Source organism: Dendrobates tinctorius, unplaced genomic scaffold (genome assembly GCF_039654945.1).
Source record: "Dendrobates tinctorius isolate UK_male_01 unplaced genomic scaffold, ASM3965494v1 ptg000177l, whole genome shotgun sequence".
Taxonomy (NCBI): domain Eukaryota; kingdom Metazoa; phylum Chordata; class Amphibia; order Anura; family Dendrobatidae; genus Dendrobates; species Dendrobates tinctorius.
The window spans coordinates 3,152,220-3,173,475 of record NW_027361844.1 but is presented as its reverse complement, the minus strand read 5'-3'; the positions used below and the strand labels follow the sequence as shown (position 1 = coordinate 3,173,475).

Below are 21,256 nucleotides of genomic sequence, written 5' to 3'. Positions count from 1 at the left end.
AAGGATTCAGGCATAGATTCCCCCTCCCATATTCCCCGAAGTACCTTTTTCAGAAGTGGCGTTAATATGTCTCGGTACTTCCTATACAATTCAATAGGAAACCCATCCGGCCCAGGGGCCTTCCCAGAGGCAATGTCCGTTATGGCATTCTCTATCTCCTCCACAGTGAATTCAGCGTCCATAAAGGCTCGCTGGTCAGGATCTAAGGTAGGACCGACAAGTAATCCAAACACTCCAGATTATCAGAGCCACTTTTAGATTCATATAATGACTTATAATAATAATAATTACAAAAGCAGCCAAGAATCTCCTCAGTTGTAGACACCAACGAATCATCCGACTTACGGATCTGCAATATTGTATTAGAAGTATCATGTCATCCTCTCTTGAGGTTACCCGCTTAATATAAGAGATTGTGGAGGACAAGCAGCCCCTCAGATATGCCTTAAGGGCATCCCAAAATATATTAATATCCTGAGGTTTCTGGTGAGACAAAGTGAAATAATGCAATTGATCAATTGTTCTATCGGGAGTTACTATCAATTTCAGCCAGAAAGCGTTCAACTTCCTAGCCATCCTGTTATTTAATTGCCCGTACTTGAGTCTGAGGATGACCGGGCTATGGTCTGAGATCCCTCTACTACCATGCTCCACACTATCCACCCACATCGCCAGATCGCTGGTTCCGAATATGTAATCTATGCGCGATAGGGAGCGCTTAGTGGATGAGTGGCAGGTATACTCTCTCAACTCAGGGTGCCGCACTCTCCACAAATCTAGCCACCCGCTACCCTCCATAAACAACGACATTTGGGTTGTTGTCGGCGAAGGAGCCCCCCCAGCTACTCCATCATCTAATCTCAATTTATCAAGACAATTGTTCATAACCATATTAAAGTCCCCCATACAGATAACATCCGCGTCCGGATATTTTAGGGCGAAACTCATCGCCTTCTGAAGAATGGACATATTAGCCAGAGGCGGATTATAAACACATAAAATTACATATTTCCTGGCATTTATCGATGCATATATATGAAGACAAATCGACCCTTAGGAACCCTCCGGGTCTCCCTGGCTTCCCATCTAACATCTCTGTGTACCAGCAGTGAAACCCCTCTCGAGTAACTTGTATGGAATGCATGAACAGACCATTGTACCCAAGACTTCTGCACACACCGGGCTGTATCCCTGGTCAAATGAGTCTCCACCAAGGCCACAATGTGAGGGCGGTAATGTCTAATCTGCGAGATAACTTTGATCTTTTTCCGGGGGTTTTTTATACCTCTCACATTCCATGTCATAAATATCATTTCAGTGAAAAATGAGGATGAATGAACTCATGGAGATCAACATCCAACACTGCGGAGACACCATCACGTTTCTCAACGCAGTGATTCTAGAGCAATGCCCCCATCCCTTGTGGGAAATATGTAAAAACATGCAAAACACAAGGGATGGGGGCATTGCTCTAGAATCACTGTGTTGAGAAACATGTGATGGTGTCTCCGCAGTGTTGGATGTTAGTTCACAGTCTTCTACTAGGCATTGCTCCTACTGGCCAGTTTCCTACTCCACACTGATGAGGGGCAATACCCCGAAACAGCTGTCTGTGGATGGATACCATGTTTTGGCATAGGTGGTTTCCTTCATTGGAGACTGCCCTTCCCGTGGTTGTTCCTTCCCGGGGAAAGACCTGGCTAGTCATTGCTTGTGTTGAGAAACATGTGATGGTGTCTCCGCGGCTTGTGTTTTGCATGTTTTTACATATTTCCCATAAGGGATGGGGGCATTGCTCTAGAATCACTGCGTTGAGAAACATGTGATGGTGTCTCCGCAGTGTTGGATGTTGATCTCCATGAGTTCATTCATCCTCAATTTTCACAGTCTTCTACTAGGCATTGCTCCTACTGGCCAGTTTCCTACTCCACACTGATGAGGGGCAATACCCCGAAACAGCTGTCTGTGGATGGATACCATGTTTTGGCATAGGTGGTTTCCTTCATTGGAGACTGCCCTTTCCGTGGTTGTTCCTTCCCGGGGAAAGACCTGGCTAGTCATTGCTTGTGTTGAGAAACATGTGATGGTGTCTCCGCGGCTTGTGTTTTGCATAAATATCATTTCAGACCCCATATTTACTCCGCTGGACATGGCCTACATCAATATCCGAGTAAAATTTAGAGACACCACACAAACTGAAATTGCTGTTGGCTGCGAATTTTATCTAGAGAACAAATAAAAGCACTTCAAAAAAACATCAAAGTGGAAAAGTAAACAGTATGGGAGCAAAGTCCTGCTCTCCCATCACGAAATAAACACGGGGATACCATCACTGGGATCAGTGTCCGGTATTGTTGGTAATCCGGACGCCCGTGGAAAAAGCTCCAATCAGACCGTCAATAATAAAGAAAAAAAAAAAAAAGGATTCTGATTAACAGTAAAAAAACATTAGGATTCCTTCGCAGCAGGCCCTTTGTGGGACCGCAACCACTCAGCCGCCTCCACCGGATCCGTAAAAAATATAGAAGAACCCTCATGGACCACCCGAAGCCTGGCCGGATAGATCATAGAGTACACAACATTCCTCTCCCGAAGTCGCTTCTTGATTTCCATGAATTGTGCTCGTTGTTTCTGGAGTTCCATGGAAAAATCCGGAAAAATTGAGATCGTGGCATTGTTGAACTTGATAGGACTTTTCTAAAATGTTCATTTCTAGTACTTGGTTGAAAACCCCTTGTTGGCAATGACTTCCTGAAGTTTTGAACTCATGGACATCACCAGACGCGGTGTTTCCTCCTTTTTGATGCTCTGCCAAGCCTTCACTGTGGTGGTTTTCAGTTGCTGTTTGTTTGTGGGCCTTTCTGTCTGAAGTTTGGTCTTTAACAAGTGAAATGCATGCTCAATTGGGTTGAGATCAGGTGACTGACTTGGCCATTCAAGAATATTCCACTTCTTTGCTTTAATAAACTCCTGGGTTGCTTTGGCTTTGTTTTGGGTCATTGTCCATCTGTAGTACGAAACAACGACCAATCAGTTTGGCTGCATTTGGCTGGATCTGAGCACACAGTATGGCTCTGAATACCTCAGAATTCATTCGGCTGCTTCTGTCCTGTGTCATGTCATCAATAAACACTAGTGACCCAGTGCCACTGGCAGCCATGCATGGAGAGCTCCTTTGACCGCAGTTTCCTTCACAGCAAAACCTTCCAAATGCAAGCACCACACCTCAAATCAACTCCAGGCCTTTTACCTGCTTAATTGAGAATGACATAACGAAGGGATTGCTCACACCTGTCCATGAAATCGCCTTGGAGTCAATTGTCCAATCACTTTTGGTCCCTTTAAAAACAGGGTGGCACATGTTAAGGAGCTGAAACTTCTAAACCCTTCATCCAATTTTAATGTGGATACCGGCAAATGAAAGCTGAAAGTCTGAACTTCAACTGCATCTGAATTGTTTTGTTTAAAATTAGAAAATGTTGTCTCTGTCCAAATATATATGGACCTAATTAATTGTTCAAAACCAAAGCAATGTAACACAGACTACTGCACACCTGAATTAAAAAAATTCTATCGATACTCTAAAGACAAAGGCGTAAGTCAGGTCACAGTCCAGGGTCAAAATACCAGGAGAGAGGATCAAAGCAAAAGGAAAAGAAAGGTATAGTCAGAACATGATCCAAAGGGTCAGGCAAGAGAAGATCAGAACACAGCACAGCAGAATCAGGCAAACACTTAGCAGGAAGCACAAACTACTTTTGGCAGGGATCAGAGGCAGACAGCTCAGTTAGGTAGCTGTCAATCTCAAGAACAGAGAACACCGGGAGAAAGCTCAGCATATCAAAGTCACAGATTGGACGGCCGAGCTGTCAATCAAGGTACTGACAGCTCAGCACACCCATCTGTTGTGAATTCGCTTTCTGGCCTACCTCTGGTTACTAGTGAAGGTAGTGGAGCTGGTTATATTGACCTGCATGCTCAGTTAAGTGTTCTTTTGCTATTGTTCACATTTGATCTGGTTTTGTCTATTTCAGTTTTGTGTGGTCAGCCAGCTCTGGCTGGGGTTGTGCTGGATTTCCATCCTTATGTAGCTGCTTGTGCCAGTTTGTTTCTGTCCCTTATTCGATTGGCCTCTTTTTGCTCTGCTTTCAGAATATACCAGAGTGCTGATATAGTGGGCGAAGTCGAGTGACTTCAGTATTTTTCTATCAGACGTGTTGGACATCTTTTGCAGGGTTTTTTGCATGATTGCAGACAGTGCCTTTTCTGTCCTGTCCTACCTAGTCAGTGTGGGCCCCATCATTTGCTCAGTCTATTTTCTGTCTGTGTTTGTGCTTCATCTTGTCTCACCGACAATATGTTTGGGGGCTGTCTATTCCTTTGGTGATCTGCTCCGGGGCAGCTTAGATTTCCCCTTTCTCGCTTTAGGCTTATTTAGCTCTTCAGCTGTGTAGGGGCGTCTAGGATCATCGTAGGTACGCTCCACGGCTACTGCTAGTTGTGTGGACAGGATCAGGGGTCTGCAATCCGCTTAGATACCAACCTCTCTGGTTTTCTGTGGCTTAGCTTGGTCTTGCTCTCCTCCTCGGTGACCCAATCAGAACACCCATCACAAGACTGGATGGCCAAGCTGTCAATCAAAACACCAACAACTCAGCATGAACCAGATTCCATCGGGCAGGAAAAAAGTCACTCACTGACTGGAGGAATCGCGACATATGCAGAATGAAACCAATGCACACAACGTATATCTAATAATGTGTACACTAGGTCATTGTGGTCATTGTAATGTACGTTTAGATTCCTTCTACAGAAGACCACAGTTTTAACCCTTTTTCTGCCATGGCTTTCTTAACATTTTGCACTTCTGGTTGCTAGGTCAATTTTCGCACTTTTGACTTGTACAAAATTAATCTAAATTACCAAATAATAAAATTATTAACCTCCAACACTGATATATTTTCTGAGAGTGCACACCTGGCACATTATCTCCCCACCTACTTAAAAAAATGCTTAATATCTCAAGTTGAGTTGTTGCTATGTAATCTTAGGTTTAAAATGAACCCTGAATCGCTCCTGTAGCTGCGATCCAGGATGAGAAATGCCCATTAGTAGCCTGGAGGTATCTCATATGGCACAGAAAGAATGCCATCAGCTTACACTGGCATTTCTTCTGTAGATTAATCTACCCAGCTGCATGTCCAGAAGACAATGCAAAAATAGTGAATATTTACGGCTTTATAATACACCTAAGCCCACGATCACAGGGTCACTGTCTGGTCAGTATTTTACCTCAGTATCTGTAAGCCAAAACCAGGAGAGGAACAATCAGAGGAAAAGTATAATAGAAACACGTCACCACTTCTGTATTTATCACCCACTATGGGTGTTGGCTTACAAATACTGAGGTAAAATACTGACCAAATACTGAATTGCTAAGGCTAATGGCGAGCCATCCAGGAGTTCCAGAAGAATCGGACACATCCGCCATTGCTCCTTTACAGTTTTGCAATGAGGGAACTCTTCTATCAAAGATATTGTCACAAGTAGTCAAACCATTTAAACACTAAAGTAAAACATTATGTGACTTATTTAACCACGCAAAAAAACATAAGCGATGACCTTCATAACCAACCCATAACCATGTCTGAGATCTGCCAGCCGATGACGCTGTGAAAAAACAGCAACCTGGCGCACTGCCAGCTCCATATTCCTTGCACCTGGAGCAAATTAATAATTGTTACGAAGCAATTATCTACAGTTCCCCATGTTATCAAACCAACCCTAATCTAAATATCATTACCGAAGATGAAAGCCTGTGAAGAACACTAAGGCTCGAGCGCTCTTTTTAATCCCCTAGAAACAGCACAAGTTTACAGAACAGGGCTGAGCTGCAAAACCTGATGTAGCCCATAGAGAGGTATTGATTTCTGAAAACAAAACAAACAAAAAAGATGTAAAACAAAATGTGGCAAATTTATACAAAATAAAAACTGCTTTTGTTGCTCATAACAACCAATCACATTGCAGCTTTCATTTTAAAACGGCTGTTTACAAAATGAAAGTTGAGATCTGATTGGTTGCATCAAGCAACATAAGCAGGTTTCCTTTTGAACTGTTTTGATAAGTGAGGCCCACCATTTTCTACTTTTAGAAAGCCCCTTAACACCTCAGTGACAGAGACAATTTGGTACTAAATGACCAGGCCAATTTTTACAATTCTGACCACTGTTACTTTATGAAGTTATGAAATAGTCAGAGTGAGACAGATATATGGAGCGCCAGGCTGACAGGTCTCAGGGCGCTGGTAAATGTAATCTGATGCTGCTCCTGTCGGGTGCCTCTAGAGAGGATTAAAACATGGGAAGCAGGGTAACCCGATCACAGGGGCGCGCAAAGGAAAGGGAGAAGCTTGAAAGGTTTTCTTCTTTATTAAGTTCCACTATGCGTTTCGACGGATAACCTCTGTCTTCATCAGGTGGCAGGTACAGGAAGTGGGGGAAAGGGAGCATAAAAAGGGCTGGCAGCCAATCACAAGGTGCAATCATTAGGGACACTTGAGTAGGAGGCATAATTAAAATAAAAGGAGGAAAAGAGCAATTACACGGGCATAATATAAAACACAATTACAATAAAATGAAAAGAAATATATAAGACAATATATGAAAATGCTGAATAAAATATTATATTAAAATATACTAAAAAAGGGGTATAATTAAATGACTTTTTCAATAATAAGATTTAACCCCTCAGGTGCTAATGTGCCGCCGAGTTTAAAAATCCAGTAGCTCTCTCCTCTTGTTAAAGTCGCATAACAGTCTGGGGTCTCTGCTGGTATCTGATCAATTTTTTTTTTTTTTTTTTTTATAGTGAGTTTTAAAGAACTTAAGTCTTTGTTATGTGCTACTAGGAAATGTTTTGACAGACTATGCATTAGATATCCATTACGGATATTCTGGCGGTGTTTGGTCATCCTCGCATGCATAGCCTGTATTGTTCTCCAAACATATTGCAGCCCGCAACCGTATTCAATCAGGTATACAACATAACAGGACTGACAGTTCACACGGCAATTGATAGTGAAACTTGAACCCGTCGTGTGTGACCGAAAACCTAATGTTCCAATATTAATGGACATACAGCATAAACATTTGGCTGTTTGACATGAAAAGCAGCCTGGATTGGGAAGTGTCCGGGGATGAGAAGAAGTTAAGGGTCTACGGGTTGTGTTGCTGGGGGCAACAAGGTTGCAAAGGGTACGGTTTTTTCTAAAAATGGTTCTTGGTTGTGCAGGAATGTGCATTGATAAAACTGGATCTGCTCTTAAAATGCTTAGCTTACATACCGGTAGCGGCGTTTTTCAGGAGAACACGACAGCACCACGAGGGGATCCGCCCTTCGGGGTCAGGAAACCTACAGACACAAAAAGGGCGGCCCTCTCCCTCACCTCAGTTGGATTACAGAGCATAAGAGGACCTCCCTGGTTAGCAACAGCTTATATATACACATATATACACCATTGATTAAATACTCTTTACACCTGTGACTAAGGTCTAACTCCCGAGGAAAAAAGGTGCTGATCCATACGTGAGAAAATGAAGAAAGGGAGGGAATGGAAAGGTGCTGTCGTGTTTGCCCCTGAAAAACACCGCTACCGGTAAGTAGCTAAGCATTTATTCAGTCGCCACGACAGCACCACGAGAGAATTACAGAGATGTAAAGAGCCTAGGGATGGACAGCTGCCTCAAGCACCTTTCTCCCAAAAGTGAGATTGGAGGAGTCACCTAAATCCAACCTATAGTGTTTAAAGAACGTAGACGGAGAGGACCACGTAGCTGCCTTACAGATGTCCTCAATGGATATCTCTGAGTACTCTGCCCATGATGTCGCCACGGCCCGAGTGGAGTCTGCTCTTACGACTTCCGGAGCTTATGCGCCACCTGCCGTATAAGCCAGAGAAATTGCCTCCCTAATCCACCTGGCTAAAGTGTTCTTGGACACCCTAAGCCCTTTCCTAACACCCTGAAAGGAAATGAATAGGGATTTGTCCTTCTTCCAAGAGTCTGTGGCCCTAATGTAAGTAAGGAGACATCTCCTTACGTCTAGCGAGTGACGTTTTCTCTCTGACTAACAGGATTTGGGCAGAAGGAAGGAAGGACTATCTCCTGCAGTCTGTGGAACTTTGAAGCAACCTTGGGCAGATACAAGGGGTCTGGTGTTAGTATGACTCTGTCTTCCCCAAACTGAGTATACGGGGAGAGTCTAGAGAGAGCCTGCTAACTCTCCTGGCCGATGTCAGTGCGACCAATAGGGCAGTTTTGAATGATAGGACCCTAAAAGGGGCAGAATCAATAGGCTCAAACGGGGCTTCTGTTAAGGCTGATAACACCAAGTTCAGATCCCATGGAACTAGCTTCTTTTTAATGATGGGTCTAGATCTAGCTGCTGCCTTTATGAACCTGAATACCCAGTAGTTGCTCGCTAGGTTACAGTTGTATAATGCTCCTAGGGCCGAAACCTGGACCCTGAGCGTGTTTGTGGCCAGACCCATCTCTAACCCTTTCTGTAGGAACTCCAAAACCTGACCAATACGGATTCTCTGACCAATCTCCGCCCCAGAAGCTGACAGGAATCTTTTCTAAATTTTGACGTAGATGTTTGTCGTGGAAGGTTTTCTACTTTTTAATAGGGTGATGACTAACCCCCGGGAGAAGCCTTTCCCACTCAGTAGTGCCCCCTCAAATTCCACGCCGCTAGCTGTAGATTGGATGCATGCAGATGGAATACTGGACCCTGGGAGAGATCTGGGAGCTCCGGGAGAATCCATGGCTGGGTCACCGACATCTTCCTCAGCTAAGGAAACCCTGGCCTCCTGGGCCAGAATGGGGCTATCAGGATCGTGCGGGCCTTGTCTTCCCGAATCTTCCTCAGTACTATTGGAATTATATTCAGTGGGGGGGTTAAGGCGTAAGCTAGGCCAAAGTTCCTCGGAATTAGGAGAGCGTCGACTGCGAGCGAGTCTTCTCTGGGGTCCAGCGAACAAAACTGATGTAGCTGCCTGTTCTTCCTGTTGGCGAAGAGGTCTATTTTTGGGGACCCCCACATGCGCACAATTTGTTCGAAGATGGCCCTGTTTAGAACCCACTCTCCTTGCTTGAGCCTGTTGCGGCTTAGGAAGTCTGCTGTAATATTGTGTTTCCCTTTTATATGGAGGGCTGTAAGGGATAGAAGATGAACCTCGGCTATCTGAAAGATATGATTTGCCACCTCCATTAAAGCCCTGGAGCACGTTCCCCCTTGATGGTTAACGTAGGCTACAGTTACCTGATTGTCTGAGAGAACCCTGACGTGTCGGCCCTGTAGGGACATAAGGAAACCACTTAAGGCTGTTCTACCGCTAGAAATTCCTTTATATTAGATGAGTAGGCCTGATCCTGTGGTGACCATACCCCCTGGATCCACATCTCCCCCATATGCGTCCCCAAACCTTGGGGCTAGCATCTGTGGTTGTGATTCGGGAGACCTGATTTATCCAAGGAACCCCTCTATGCAGGTTTGGTATGTGAGTCCACCACAGTAGGGAATGTACCGCCTCGTGGGACAGTGTAAATTTCTTCTCTAGGTGACCTTCTAGCCGACAAGTATTATGTAACACATCCCATTCAGGGACCTGGTGTGGTATTGGGCCCAGAGAACCGCTGGTATACATGAAGTGAGTGAGCCTAATAGTGACATTGCCCCTCTTAGAGTGACCGAAGGGTTCTGTATTGGCCCCAGTGTTTGTCGCTGAAAACTGTCCACCTTTGTTTCTGGTAAGCGACATTCCTGCAATCTGGAATCTATTAGCAGACCGAGGAACTGCTGCGTTTCCTTGGGTTGCAACTGCGATTTTTTTAAAATTAATAATCCATCCCAAATGCTGGAGGCTGGCTACTACTTTTCATAGTTGTGGGGTGCAATGTGTCCCACAATTAGCAGGTCATCTAAATAAGGGATCACGAGAATATCCTGTTAGTGTAAATGAGCCATAACATCCGCCATTATTTTAGTGAAAACTCGTGGTGTGACTGCTACCCCGAAGAGAAGTGCTCTCAATTGGAAGTGGCTAACTGTTCCCCCCCAATGAAACTGCTACTCTTAGGAAACGCTGGTGATCTGTGTGTATCGGAACATGATAATAAGCGTCTTTAAGGTCTAACACCACCATGAAACATCCGTTAAACAGAAACTTTATGGCAGACTTAACAGATTCCATTTTGAAAGTGCGAATGAAAATAAATTTATTGAGGCCTTTAAGGTTTATGATGGTACGGAAGGAACCATCAGGCTTTTTGACCAAGAAGAGGGGGGCGTAAAATCCCTTACCTCTCTGTACCTCTGGAACTTTCACCCGGACTCCCTTCTGCTGAAGTTCGCGGACCTCAGACTCTAACGCCAGCTGTTCTGCAGGGGAAGAATGAACGGGAGTCAAATAAAACAATCAATAGGCGTTTCTAGGAACTCAAATTTCAGCCCCGTTTTAATGATGCTATGGATCCAGTGGCTATTTGAAATGTCTTTCCAGGCCGGATAGAAGTGTAAAAGCCTGCCTCCGACCTGGTCTGTCAGTCATTGCGGCTTTCTGCGGTCATGAGAGGAAAACATATATCCTCTACCTTTCCTCCTGCCGGTGTCGTCTCTCGTTCTCTCTCAGTTTGATCTTCTTCGGTCAAACCACCTTCTGTTATAGTCCCACCTGCAAAAGGGTCTTCCTAAGTAAGGGAACCATTTTTTTGCTATCGCCTGCTTTTTCCAAGAGCTCGTCTAGTACCGAGCCAAATAGGTGTCCCCCTTCACAAGGGATGCTGCACAGTTTCGACCTGGCCTGCATGTCCCCCTGGCCAACACTTCAGCCATATGGCCCTGCGGGCGGCATTAGACATTGCCGCTGATCTGGCTGCTAGCCTTACAGAGTCTGCTGATGCGTCTGAAAGGAACACTGTCACCTCCTGAATCACAGGGAGAGAGGACAGGATCTCTTCCCTAGGGACCTTGTCCCTGAGCTGTTCTAGGCGATCTAGCCACACCATCATAAAGCGGGCTGTACACGTGGCTGCAATAGCTGGCCTGAGTTCCCGCTGAAGTTTCCCAAGACCCCTTCAGGAACACGTCAGCCCTTCTGTCTAGTGGATCTTTCAGACTCCCCAAATCCTCGAATGGCAGAGAGGATCTTTTGCAGGCCTTGGCCACCGCCACATCAAGTTTTGGGGCCTTATCCCATGCGGCTGATGCTGACTCCTCAAACAGGTACTTCCTCTGAAATGCAGGCGGTAAGGAACCCTTTCTTTCGAGTTTCTTCCACTCCCGCGTATTCAGGGAATTTATTTTGTCGATAACTGGGAAGGATGTACAAGACTTCCTATCCACTCCTTTAAACATAAGATCCTGTATGGAACTTTCGGATTGGAGCTCCTCGATTCCCATAGTGGTGTTCACTGCTTTTACTAGCCGGTTAATCTGGTCAGGCGGAAAACATGGGCGACCTGCTCTTATCTCTGAGGATGATGAGGATGAATCTGATATCAGTTCTCCTGAGTCGCTCCCTGAGTCTGAACACGGGAGCCCGGTTCCCACTTCTCTAACCCGTCTTTCCTGCGATCGATGATGTGTCTCTGCGGCTTGAGGACCTGCCGGACTTATCCTTCTCCTTTTGACTGGCTTTAGCTTCTGCAAGGCGGCTACTGCCACTAGACCGCCGTTGTGAAGCTGAAGCGCAGGGCTTTTCCTGCTGCAGACGATCTGGCGATGCAACTGATGCTGCTTGCTCCGATGAGTCCATTGTGCGTAATGGCCTAGAAGTCTCTAGGTGCCTACACAGCCCCCTTAAATAGGCCGGCCTCCCCGACGGTACCTGCCCCAGGTGGAGCCAGCAGGCGGATCCGGGTGGTCTGCCCGGTACTACTCCCCCTGCAGAAGGAGCATAAAAACAATTTGGTAGTCTCCGCCTGCATAAAAACATTTTTTTTTACTTCCCCTGACTCCCCCTTACCAAATTCAGGTTTTCCTGACTCTTCCCCCCCCCCCCCCCCCCCCCAATCAGGCCCTACATGGACCGCCACCAATATTTCCTCCGGTGATACCAAAATCATGCAATTTTTTCGGCTTGCTCCAGGTCGTTCCTCCAAAATAGAAACAAAAAGAGGAAGCGTGGAAGTAGAGGAAAAGGAAAGAGCGGACACAGTTTCAAATCCAAAAATAAAAAAATTAGTGACAGTGGAAACAACGTAATGGAAAAATCCAGTGTTTTCAACCTGTCAAGCCACACACTTTCTAGTGCTGAGGTAATGCTCCTTGAACGTAGCTTGTCCTATTGCCCTGACGCACCACTAAATACCTTTAGTCTTTTCATAGATCTGAATGAATTTATCAGAAAGCTTACTACACAGCGGCATTTTCTTATTGCAGAAAAACAAACAAACCCCTTTCCAATCCCTCAATCCCACCTCTCTCTAATACCATTGACACCTATCTACATGTCAACCCAAAGACAAATAGTAGTACATTTTACCCAGTCCAACATAAGGGAGCACATATCGAAACTTTCCAACAACTAATTTTCAAAGAGCTCCGTTCCCCCCCCCCCCCCCTTTTTTAAAAAACGCACTAATCTTAGCTTAGCTGAGAAAATGGCTTTGAATTCCTTAAGGAATAATAATAACATTATAAAGAATGCAGATAAGGGGGGTGGGGTTGTTGTTATGGACATGGAATGGTATATTAATGAATGCCTCAGAATCCTGAATGACCCAGCGTACTATGTTAAATTGGAGTTTGACGTCTCATCCACTATTTTCTCTCAGTATATTCTACTTATAAAACATGCCTGGTCCCTAGGAATCCTGATCAAAAAGGAGTTCAAATTCCTTAATATTTCTAGGTACAAAATCCCTTTTTTATTTTCTCCCCAAAATCCACAAAGACCCCATAAACCCTCCTTGCTGCCCTATCATCTCGGGCAGCTACTCTGTAACAAGCAATCTTTCACACTATATGGACTTATTTGTGCAAAAATATGTTTTGAATCTTGATTCTTACCTTAGGGACTCAGCCCATCTAATTGATCTCCTACTATCATTACCCATTACCCCCAATTGTTATCTATTGACTATGGACGTTCAAGCCCTCTATTCTAACATCCCCCATGAACTAGGCCTTGAAGCGGTGCTTCAATTTTTGTTGAAGGATGACCAATTACCTCCTTTACAAACCAACTTTCTCAAGAAAGCGATAACATTTGTTCTCACTAACAATGTTTTTTCTTTTGAGGGGGCTTTCTACCACCAGGTGAGGGGCTGTGCGATGGGGACGAGATTCGCCCCCAGTTATGCTAACTTGTATATGGTGGCAATTGAGTCAGTCCTCATCGCGCAGTCCCCTCTTGCAGCGGGTAAGATATCCCTTTAACGCCGCTTCATTGATAATCTCTTTCTTATTTGGACTGGTTCCGAATCAGAGGCCCTAGATTTTGTCCAATCTCTTAATAACAATACTTGGGGTTTGAAATTTACGGCCAATATTTCTAACACAACAATCCAATTTCTAGATCTTATGATTCAAGTTGACTCATTTGGCTGTTTCTCAACTTCCACTCATTTCAAAAGGGGTTGATGTAAATAGCTACCTCAATTTTAGCAGCGGCCATCTCCCCAAGTGGATTTCAAACATCCCTTACGGACAGTACTGGAGGATAAGGAAAAGCTGCACAAACAAAAGTGATTTTCTTAGAGAAGCCGTCATTTTGAAAAATCGTTTTAAGAACTAAGGGTATCCCAAAGAATTGGTCTCTGATGCATTTACAAAAGCAAGAGCTCTTACACAAAAAGATTGCATTGAGCGCATTAAAAATAGGAAAAGTAGGCTTGATGATTCCCCTGATTTTACTAAATGGAGTTTTCTCTCCACTTTTAATCAATCACATTGGGTGGTACGCAACCTTTTGAAAAAATATTGGTTCATTTTAAAGAGCAGATCCAATTTTATCAATGCACATTCCTGCACAACCAAGAACCATTTTTAGCAAAAAAAAGGTACCCTTTGCAACCTTGCTGCCCCCAGCAACACAACCTGTAGACCCTTAACTTCTTCTCATCCCCGGACACTTCCCAATCCAGGCTGCTTTTCATGTAAAACAGCCAAATGTTTATGCTGTATGTCCATTAATATTGGAACATTAGTTTTTCGGTCACACACCACGGGTTCTAGTTTCAGTATCAATTGCTGTGTGAACTGTCTGTCCTGTTATGTTGTATACCTGATTGAATACGGTTGCGGGCTGCAATATGTTTGGAGAACAATACAGGCTATGCATGCGAGGATGAACAAACACCGCCAGAATATCCGTAATGGATATCTAATGCATAGTCTGTCAAAACATTTCCTTGTAGCACATAACAAAGACTTAAGTTCTTTAAAACTCACTATAATTGATCAGATACCAGCAGAGACCCCAGACCGTTATGCGGCTTTAATAAGAAGAGAGCGCTACTGGATTTTTAAACTCGGTGGCACTTTAGCACCTGAGGGGTTAAATCTTATTGTTGAAAAAGTCATTTAACTATATCACTTTTTTAGTATATTTTATTCAGCATTTTCATATATTGTCTTATATATTTCCCTCCATTTTACTGTAATTGTGTTTTATATTATGCCCGTGTAATTGCTCTTTTCCTCCTTTTATTTTAATTATGCCTCCTACTCAAGTGTCCCTAATGATTGCACCTTGTGATTGGCTGCCAGCCCTTTTTATGCTCCTTTTCCCCCCCACTTCCTGTACCTGCCACCTGATGAAGACAGAGGTTATCCATCGAAACGCGTAGTGGAACTTAATAAAGAAGAAAACATTTCAAGCCTCTCCCTTTCCTTTGCGCGCCCCTGTGATCGGGTTACCCTGCTTCATATACTTTATGAAGTTATAGCTCAGGAACGCTTCAACGGCCCCCGCTGATTCTGAGATTTTTTTTTTTTTTGTGTCATATTGTACTTCATGTTAGTGGTAAAATTTCTTCAATATGACTTGCGTTTATGTAAAAAATGGAAATATGGCAAAAATGTTGCAATTTTCAAACTTTTAATTTTTGTGCCCTTAAATCAGGGAGTGGTGTCACACAAAATAGTTAATTAAATAACATTTCTCACATATCTACTTCATATCGACACGATTTTGGGAACATAATTTTTTTTTTTGTTTTGTTAGGACATTATAAGGGTTAAAATTAGACCAGCGATTTCTCATTTTTTCCAACAAAATTAAAAAAAAAAACATTTTTTTTAGGGACCATCTCACATTTGAAGTGAGTTGGGGAGTAAATATAACAGAAAATACCCTAAAGTGACACCATTCTAAAAACTGCACCCCTCAAGGTGTGAAAAACCTCATTCAAGAAGTTTATTAACCCTTCAGTTGCTTCATGAGAACTAAAGCAATGTGGAAAGAAAAATAATGAATAACGGTGAATAACGGTGATCGCAACACTGGGGTCGGTAAAAACCAACCCGAATCATGTTCTCTGGGGTGTCAGCTACCCCCGGTAGCTGAGACCCCAGAGAATTTTTGACGCTGGGGGGCGTTATAAACTTATTTCTCAGCCCTGTTAAAGAGCCATGCTGATTAATAAGCACCCTTAACTGCCGCCGTTAAAAGACGTATCGGTGGTCGTTAAAGGGTTGAATGGAAGATGGCATGTTCATAAAAGCTATTTACTTGAACATAGAGGGGTAATCTACAGGTACATAGCATTTATATCTTAGGGTACACCTACACTGGTGTCAATACTCTCAAGTGAGAGAACTGGGCCAATTATGCGAATGACACTCGGATCATACTCTGTCAGAGAGTGATCCAAGTGTCACCTTAGTATGATCTGATTCTCTGGCATGAGAAAATTTGCAGCACAGGTGTGAAGAAGATGGAAAACGTAATTTCTCCATTGTCTCTGTGGGCATATATCGGACTGCACTTGAATGACACCTGAGTGCAGTCTGATATTTCACCAACACCCATACACTTGTAAGGGGAGCGTGATCCGAACAACGCAGCCACTTGCAGCATGCTGTGATTGCTTTCTCATGCAGAATCGGCCGTGTTATATGACAGTGTAAGCGAGTCCTCACTGGAGAATTTAAGGACAATTTACCTGCAGATTACTACGATATCTGAAGGTAAACAACATTTCTGGATATGACAGTTTCCCTTTAACACCTTCCCACTGCAGCAGTTTTTCATCTTTGTTCTTCGTTTTATACATTTTTCACTTTTCATCAAAAGGAGCTGTATAAAAACCTGATTTTTTTTCAAAGTAAAAATAAATAATTTATGGTATATTTTCAAATTTTTTTTTAATAATTTGACTTTATTTTGACTCGATCCTGCGATTGATTGATCACTGATACAACACACTGCAATATTCATACATAGTGTGTTTTTATGCAGCTTTCCCCAATTAAGCCCATAGTATGACAAAGAAAGTCCACAATACCGATATAGATGCCATAGTTGCAATGACCACGGCATCTAAGGATATGTGCACACATAGATTGGTGTTTTGTATGTCAATCTTAGGGCTCATACTCACTTGAGTCTCTCGCATGAAAACCTGGCACTGCCGCCGGCACTCAGACTGGAGAGTGCGGCTACATAGAAATACATGAAGCCGCACGCTCCAATCCGAGTGCCGGCGGCAGTGCCAGGTTTTCGTGCAAGTCTCTCGCAAGTGAGTATGAGCCCTTACTGGGGAACTGCTAGTATAAGATGCACCAAATTAATTAAAAAGTACAAACCACTTATTGAATTTGGAGCTTAATATCAGTGCCGAGCGCCTCTCTGCATTTTGTCAGATATGTTACTCCAGTCTGAGACTAGAGTAATATTTTTGTGATAATATCGCTGCCACTTTTGATGAATTTGTAGGGTAGACATCATCACACTTCATCCCAGTTCTGTATCAGCTTTGCCAACTTTGGCAGAGCCGCCTGAAAATGGTGGGAATTGCCAAAAGTCAACATTTTTTTTTCAGACTTTTCAATATCTTTTATGTTAGAGTTCTGGCGTAATCAATTTAATGAATCAGGGCCATATTATTTGGAGTGGGTCCATTGCAAAAAACACTTCAGAAAAAAAACTACACTGAAGGAGTTTCCTGAATCTATTTTCGACCATCGCAGAAACTTCATGTGCACATTTCGTAAGAGTTGCCTGTTCAAAAACTCACACAGATCATAGCCTAAGGGACAGCTCCTTATGATCAGAATTACCTAAAGTCCCGGTAGTTAGCGAGTATCACCTATACACTAGAGCCCACAATCAAAATGAAGCATGTGAGACAGTGTTTTTCCAAAAGTTTTCTCTATAAATATGACAAAAAAATGCCAAAAAGAATTACAAAATAAAATAGACCATTACAAATGCTTGTAAACCTAGAACAACAAGAAAGCACTATTCAGATGGCTCTAATGAGGCTGCATTTTATGGCTTCTATTACAGCTGTGAGTCCTGGTTTAATCAGACCCACCAATGCTGCGGTTGGGTCACCCATGGTCAGGTTGGATGCTAAACTGTAGCAGTCGGAACGAGGCTTTAGTATTGGTTATACATTGTTTTAACAGAGCAGGAGGATTTGAGGCGCTCGTGGGCAACTCTGATGTACTTAATTAAAAAAAAAAAAAAAATAGGAATAGGCAGGTAAAATCCTAATTGTTTGATCCCGATTTTAAATTAACACAAGAATGACAGAAATGTCTGTCAGCTCGAGGATGCTGAGAAAATCTACATAAAAGGTAAGACAGTTTTAGTGAATGATCATGAAAAACAAGTGGTTGGAACATGGATAGAAAATTCAGCCATGTGGATATCCAATTACCGTATGTACTCGAGTATAAGCCGAGATTTTCAGCCCATTTTTTGGGGCTGAAAGTCCCCCTCTCGGCTTATACAGGAGTCATATACCGGGGGTCAGCGGGGGAGTGTCAGATCATACTCACCTCCTCCTGGCGCGGTCTCTGCAGCCCCCCTGCTTGTTTCATGGTCTAGGCACCCATGCTCTTCCTGCGTTCACATGGTACCGCTCATTAAAGTCAATGAGCGGTACCAAGTGACAGCTGAAACTTGGAAGAGCAGGGGCGCCGAGACCATGGAAGAAGAGGGGCTGCAGAGACCGTGAGCCAGGAGGTGGTGAGTATGCCGGGGGGAGGATGGGGAGCAGTGCAATATTCACCTATCCCCGTTCCACCGCCGCGCGCCGCTCTGTCCTCCGCATCCTCTGACTGTGATGTTCAGGTCAGAGGGCGCGATGACGTAGTCAGTGCGCGCCCTCTGCTGAACGTCACTACAGAGACCCGGGAGACAGAGCGGCTCCCTGCGATGGAATGGGGACAGGTGAATATCACCAGTGTCGGGGGTCTGAGCCAGCGGTGACACCGGCACCTGTCCCCCTTAGCGCGCCGGTGTCCCCACCTGCTCATGTCACCGGCACCTGGCCCCCAGCAACGAGAGGTGAGTATGTCTTTTTTTTTTTTTTAATTGCAGCAGCAGCATATGGGGGGTATTTATCTATGGAGCATCTTCTTGGGCCACCATTAACCCTTGTGTAGCATTTTATGGGGGGGTATTTATCTATGGAGCATCTTTTTGGACCACCATTAACCCTTGTGCAACACCACCCTCAGCTTATACTCGAGTCAGTAAGTTTTCCCAGTTTTTTGTGGCAAAATTGGGGGTCTCTGCTTATACTCGGGTCAGCTTATACACGAGTATATACAGTATTTGTGCACCAACCTTCATCCAAGGCTCGATTCATGGCAGCACAGAATGACCAGTAGCCACTGTACTCCTTCCCTTTGTACTTCACCAAGAACTTTTTATCTTCTTCCTCTGACCAGAAGGAAAAGTTTAAAGTGTCTGCAAAAAACACCCAATTGACAGCATCTTCTCCAGAGTCCTGAGGATTCAGTTCATGAAGAGATTTCCATCCTTTCAGGGTGATCTCATTCCATCCAATCTTCTCAAAGAGCTTCTTGGCGAGGGAGTGTACACCCGCCATGTCCACAGACACATACGTGCTGTTCTCAGTGATGAACCTGCCAGCGTCTCTGGGTGATAGTACTGCTGCCATTCTGTGTACGGATTGCCTATTCAAAATAAAGAAAATAATAGTGTTTTATAGGTTTTTCATTAGGCAATCAATAAAAGGAAAATGGCAAGATGGTGCACAAACCTAAACAACATCAAGCAGCAAAGAAACTGCAGCCTTATTTTATCAGTCATTTTCTCTTTTCAAATATTTTTATTAATTTTCAAACAATTTTATAGAAGGAAGAGAAGAGTGGGGAAACAAGAGGTAAAACAAGGGCGGGGTATCTTAAAAATAGAGAATTCAAACTATTTACAAACATATTTAAACCTAAGAATGACCAATTATGCCCATTGGTATATGTGATGATACGGGATGAGTAAATAAAACTCAAGCAGTAAAAAAAAAAAAAAAAAAAAAAAGAAATGAAACAGAACAAATACAAATTAATGAACTCCCCTGGAGACACGCGTAGTCTGCACGCATAAAGCAGCAGTGTGCCCTTTTTTTCTTCTGACCCCCTGTATATATTTGGATTTCTGCCACATGGAACTATTTTAAAAGATAAAAATAAAATGGATTTTATGGCCAAGTAGGAAGCATTCGCTGGAATTATTTGCTGGTTTTCGTTTCTATTGCAACATGGGTATGCCTCTCCCATTACAACTCCGTGCGGCTTCCTGGCAGTGAGCAAAACCACTAAGGACGTCTAACTGGGTGAGCTGGCTATAATTTTTCTTGTTTGAAGCTATAAAGTCAGGTATATAAGCTTTGACATATGAAAGTCAGATCTGCAAATTATATCAAGAACCCTTACTTAACAAATTAGAACAAAGATGTACTCTTATTTACGGGTATTCCAATAAATACCAAGTGAATACCAAATCTCTTATCTTCCAGAGATTAACTCTGAGAGCATTAAACTAGAATTATTTTATCACAACTGTATAAAATGAGCTTAGTATGATTCCCCGGCTCACCATGAAAGAGCACTTTAAATTACTTTAACCCCTTTATCAGTCAATTTCAAGGGATTGTAAAGTGAATGGGAGACAAGGTGCAGTACTCAGCAGCAGTCACTAAAAGTGCAGGCTCCCGTTTTCCGCTGCCTACATTGCTTATATCTTATGACTAATGGAGAAGACTTCAGACGATTGGTGGCAATTCTGGTGTCAGACCCTGACCAAACTCAAATTGATGTTATCTACTGTTTAGTCTTGGACAACTGCCCCTCCCCCATAATCTTCCTCCCCACCATCACTGAAGCAGAGCTTTCTCATCTCATCTCCTCTCCAAATACCTCTTCACCATTAGTGCACTTGACCCCCACCCCATGCCATCACACCTCCTCCCAAACCTCACCAACACATATATCCCGGCCCTAACACATCTCATCAACCTACCATTAACTTCTGGTACCTTCCCTTCTGCTTTAAAACATGCCAAGATCACACTTATCCTGAAGAATACTTTCCTTGAACTGACCTCCATGTACAGCTATCGTCTCATATCACTACTCCCGTTCGCCTCCAAACTCCTCGGACAGCATGTCCATGCTGAACTTTCCTCTCACCTCGCATCTAACGAGCTCTTTGACAACATACAGTATGGCCTACATCCAGACAACTCCACTTAAACTGCCCTAACCACAATTACTAACAACTTACTGCCAAAGCTAACAGTCAGTTCTCTATACTCCTCCCTCTTGACCTGTCCTCTGCCTTCGACACAGTCGACCATTCCCTCCTATTACAAATCCTTTCTTCCTCTGGCACCAAAGACCTTGCCATATCCTGGATTTCCTCATACCTTTTCAAACTGCATATTTAGCTACTCCCATTTCTATACTACCTCCTCACTCCGCCCTCTCTCGGTTCAAGTCCCTCAGGGCTCTGTACTAGGACGCTTCTCAATCCATACCTTTGGCCTGGAACAGCTCATAACGTTGCATGGCTTCCACTACCACCAATATGCTCATGACACTCAGATCTACCTCTCTGGCCCAGACATCATGTTCTGCTGTCCAGAATCCCAGAGTGTCTATCAGCCATATCATCCTCTCGCTTCCTAAAAACTCAATGTGGACAAAACTGATCATCTTTTCTCCATCTCTCCTAAACACTCTACCAGATCTACCCATCACAATTAAAGAC

At 43.6% G+C, this 21,256-nt stretch overlaps 1 protein-coding gene across 2 annotated transcripts in view; it reads right to left on the bottom strand.

Moving 5' to 3' along the window:
* LOC141054230 (queuosine 5'-phosphate N-glycosylase/hydrolase-like) overlaps positions 1-21,256 on the bottom strand; it is an 85,567-nt gene that overhangs the window by 35,479 nt on the left and 28,832 nt on the right. For both annotated transcript variants that reach the window (XM_073551466.1, XM_073551467.1), the window contains exon 2: positions 18,809-19,161. In XM_073551466.1, the coding sequence (XP_073407567.1) occupies positions 18,809-19,145 (337 nt within the window). In that variant the 5' untranslated portion in view covers positions 19,146-19,161. The remainder of the gene's footprint in view (positions 1-18,808; positions 19,162-21,256) is intronic.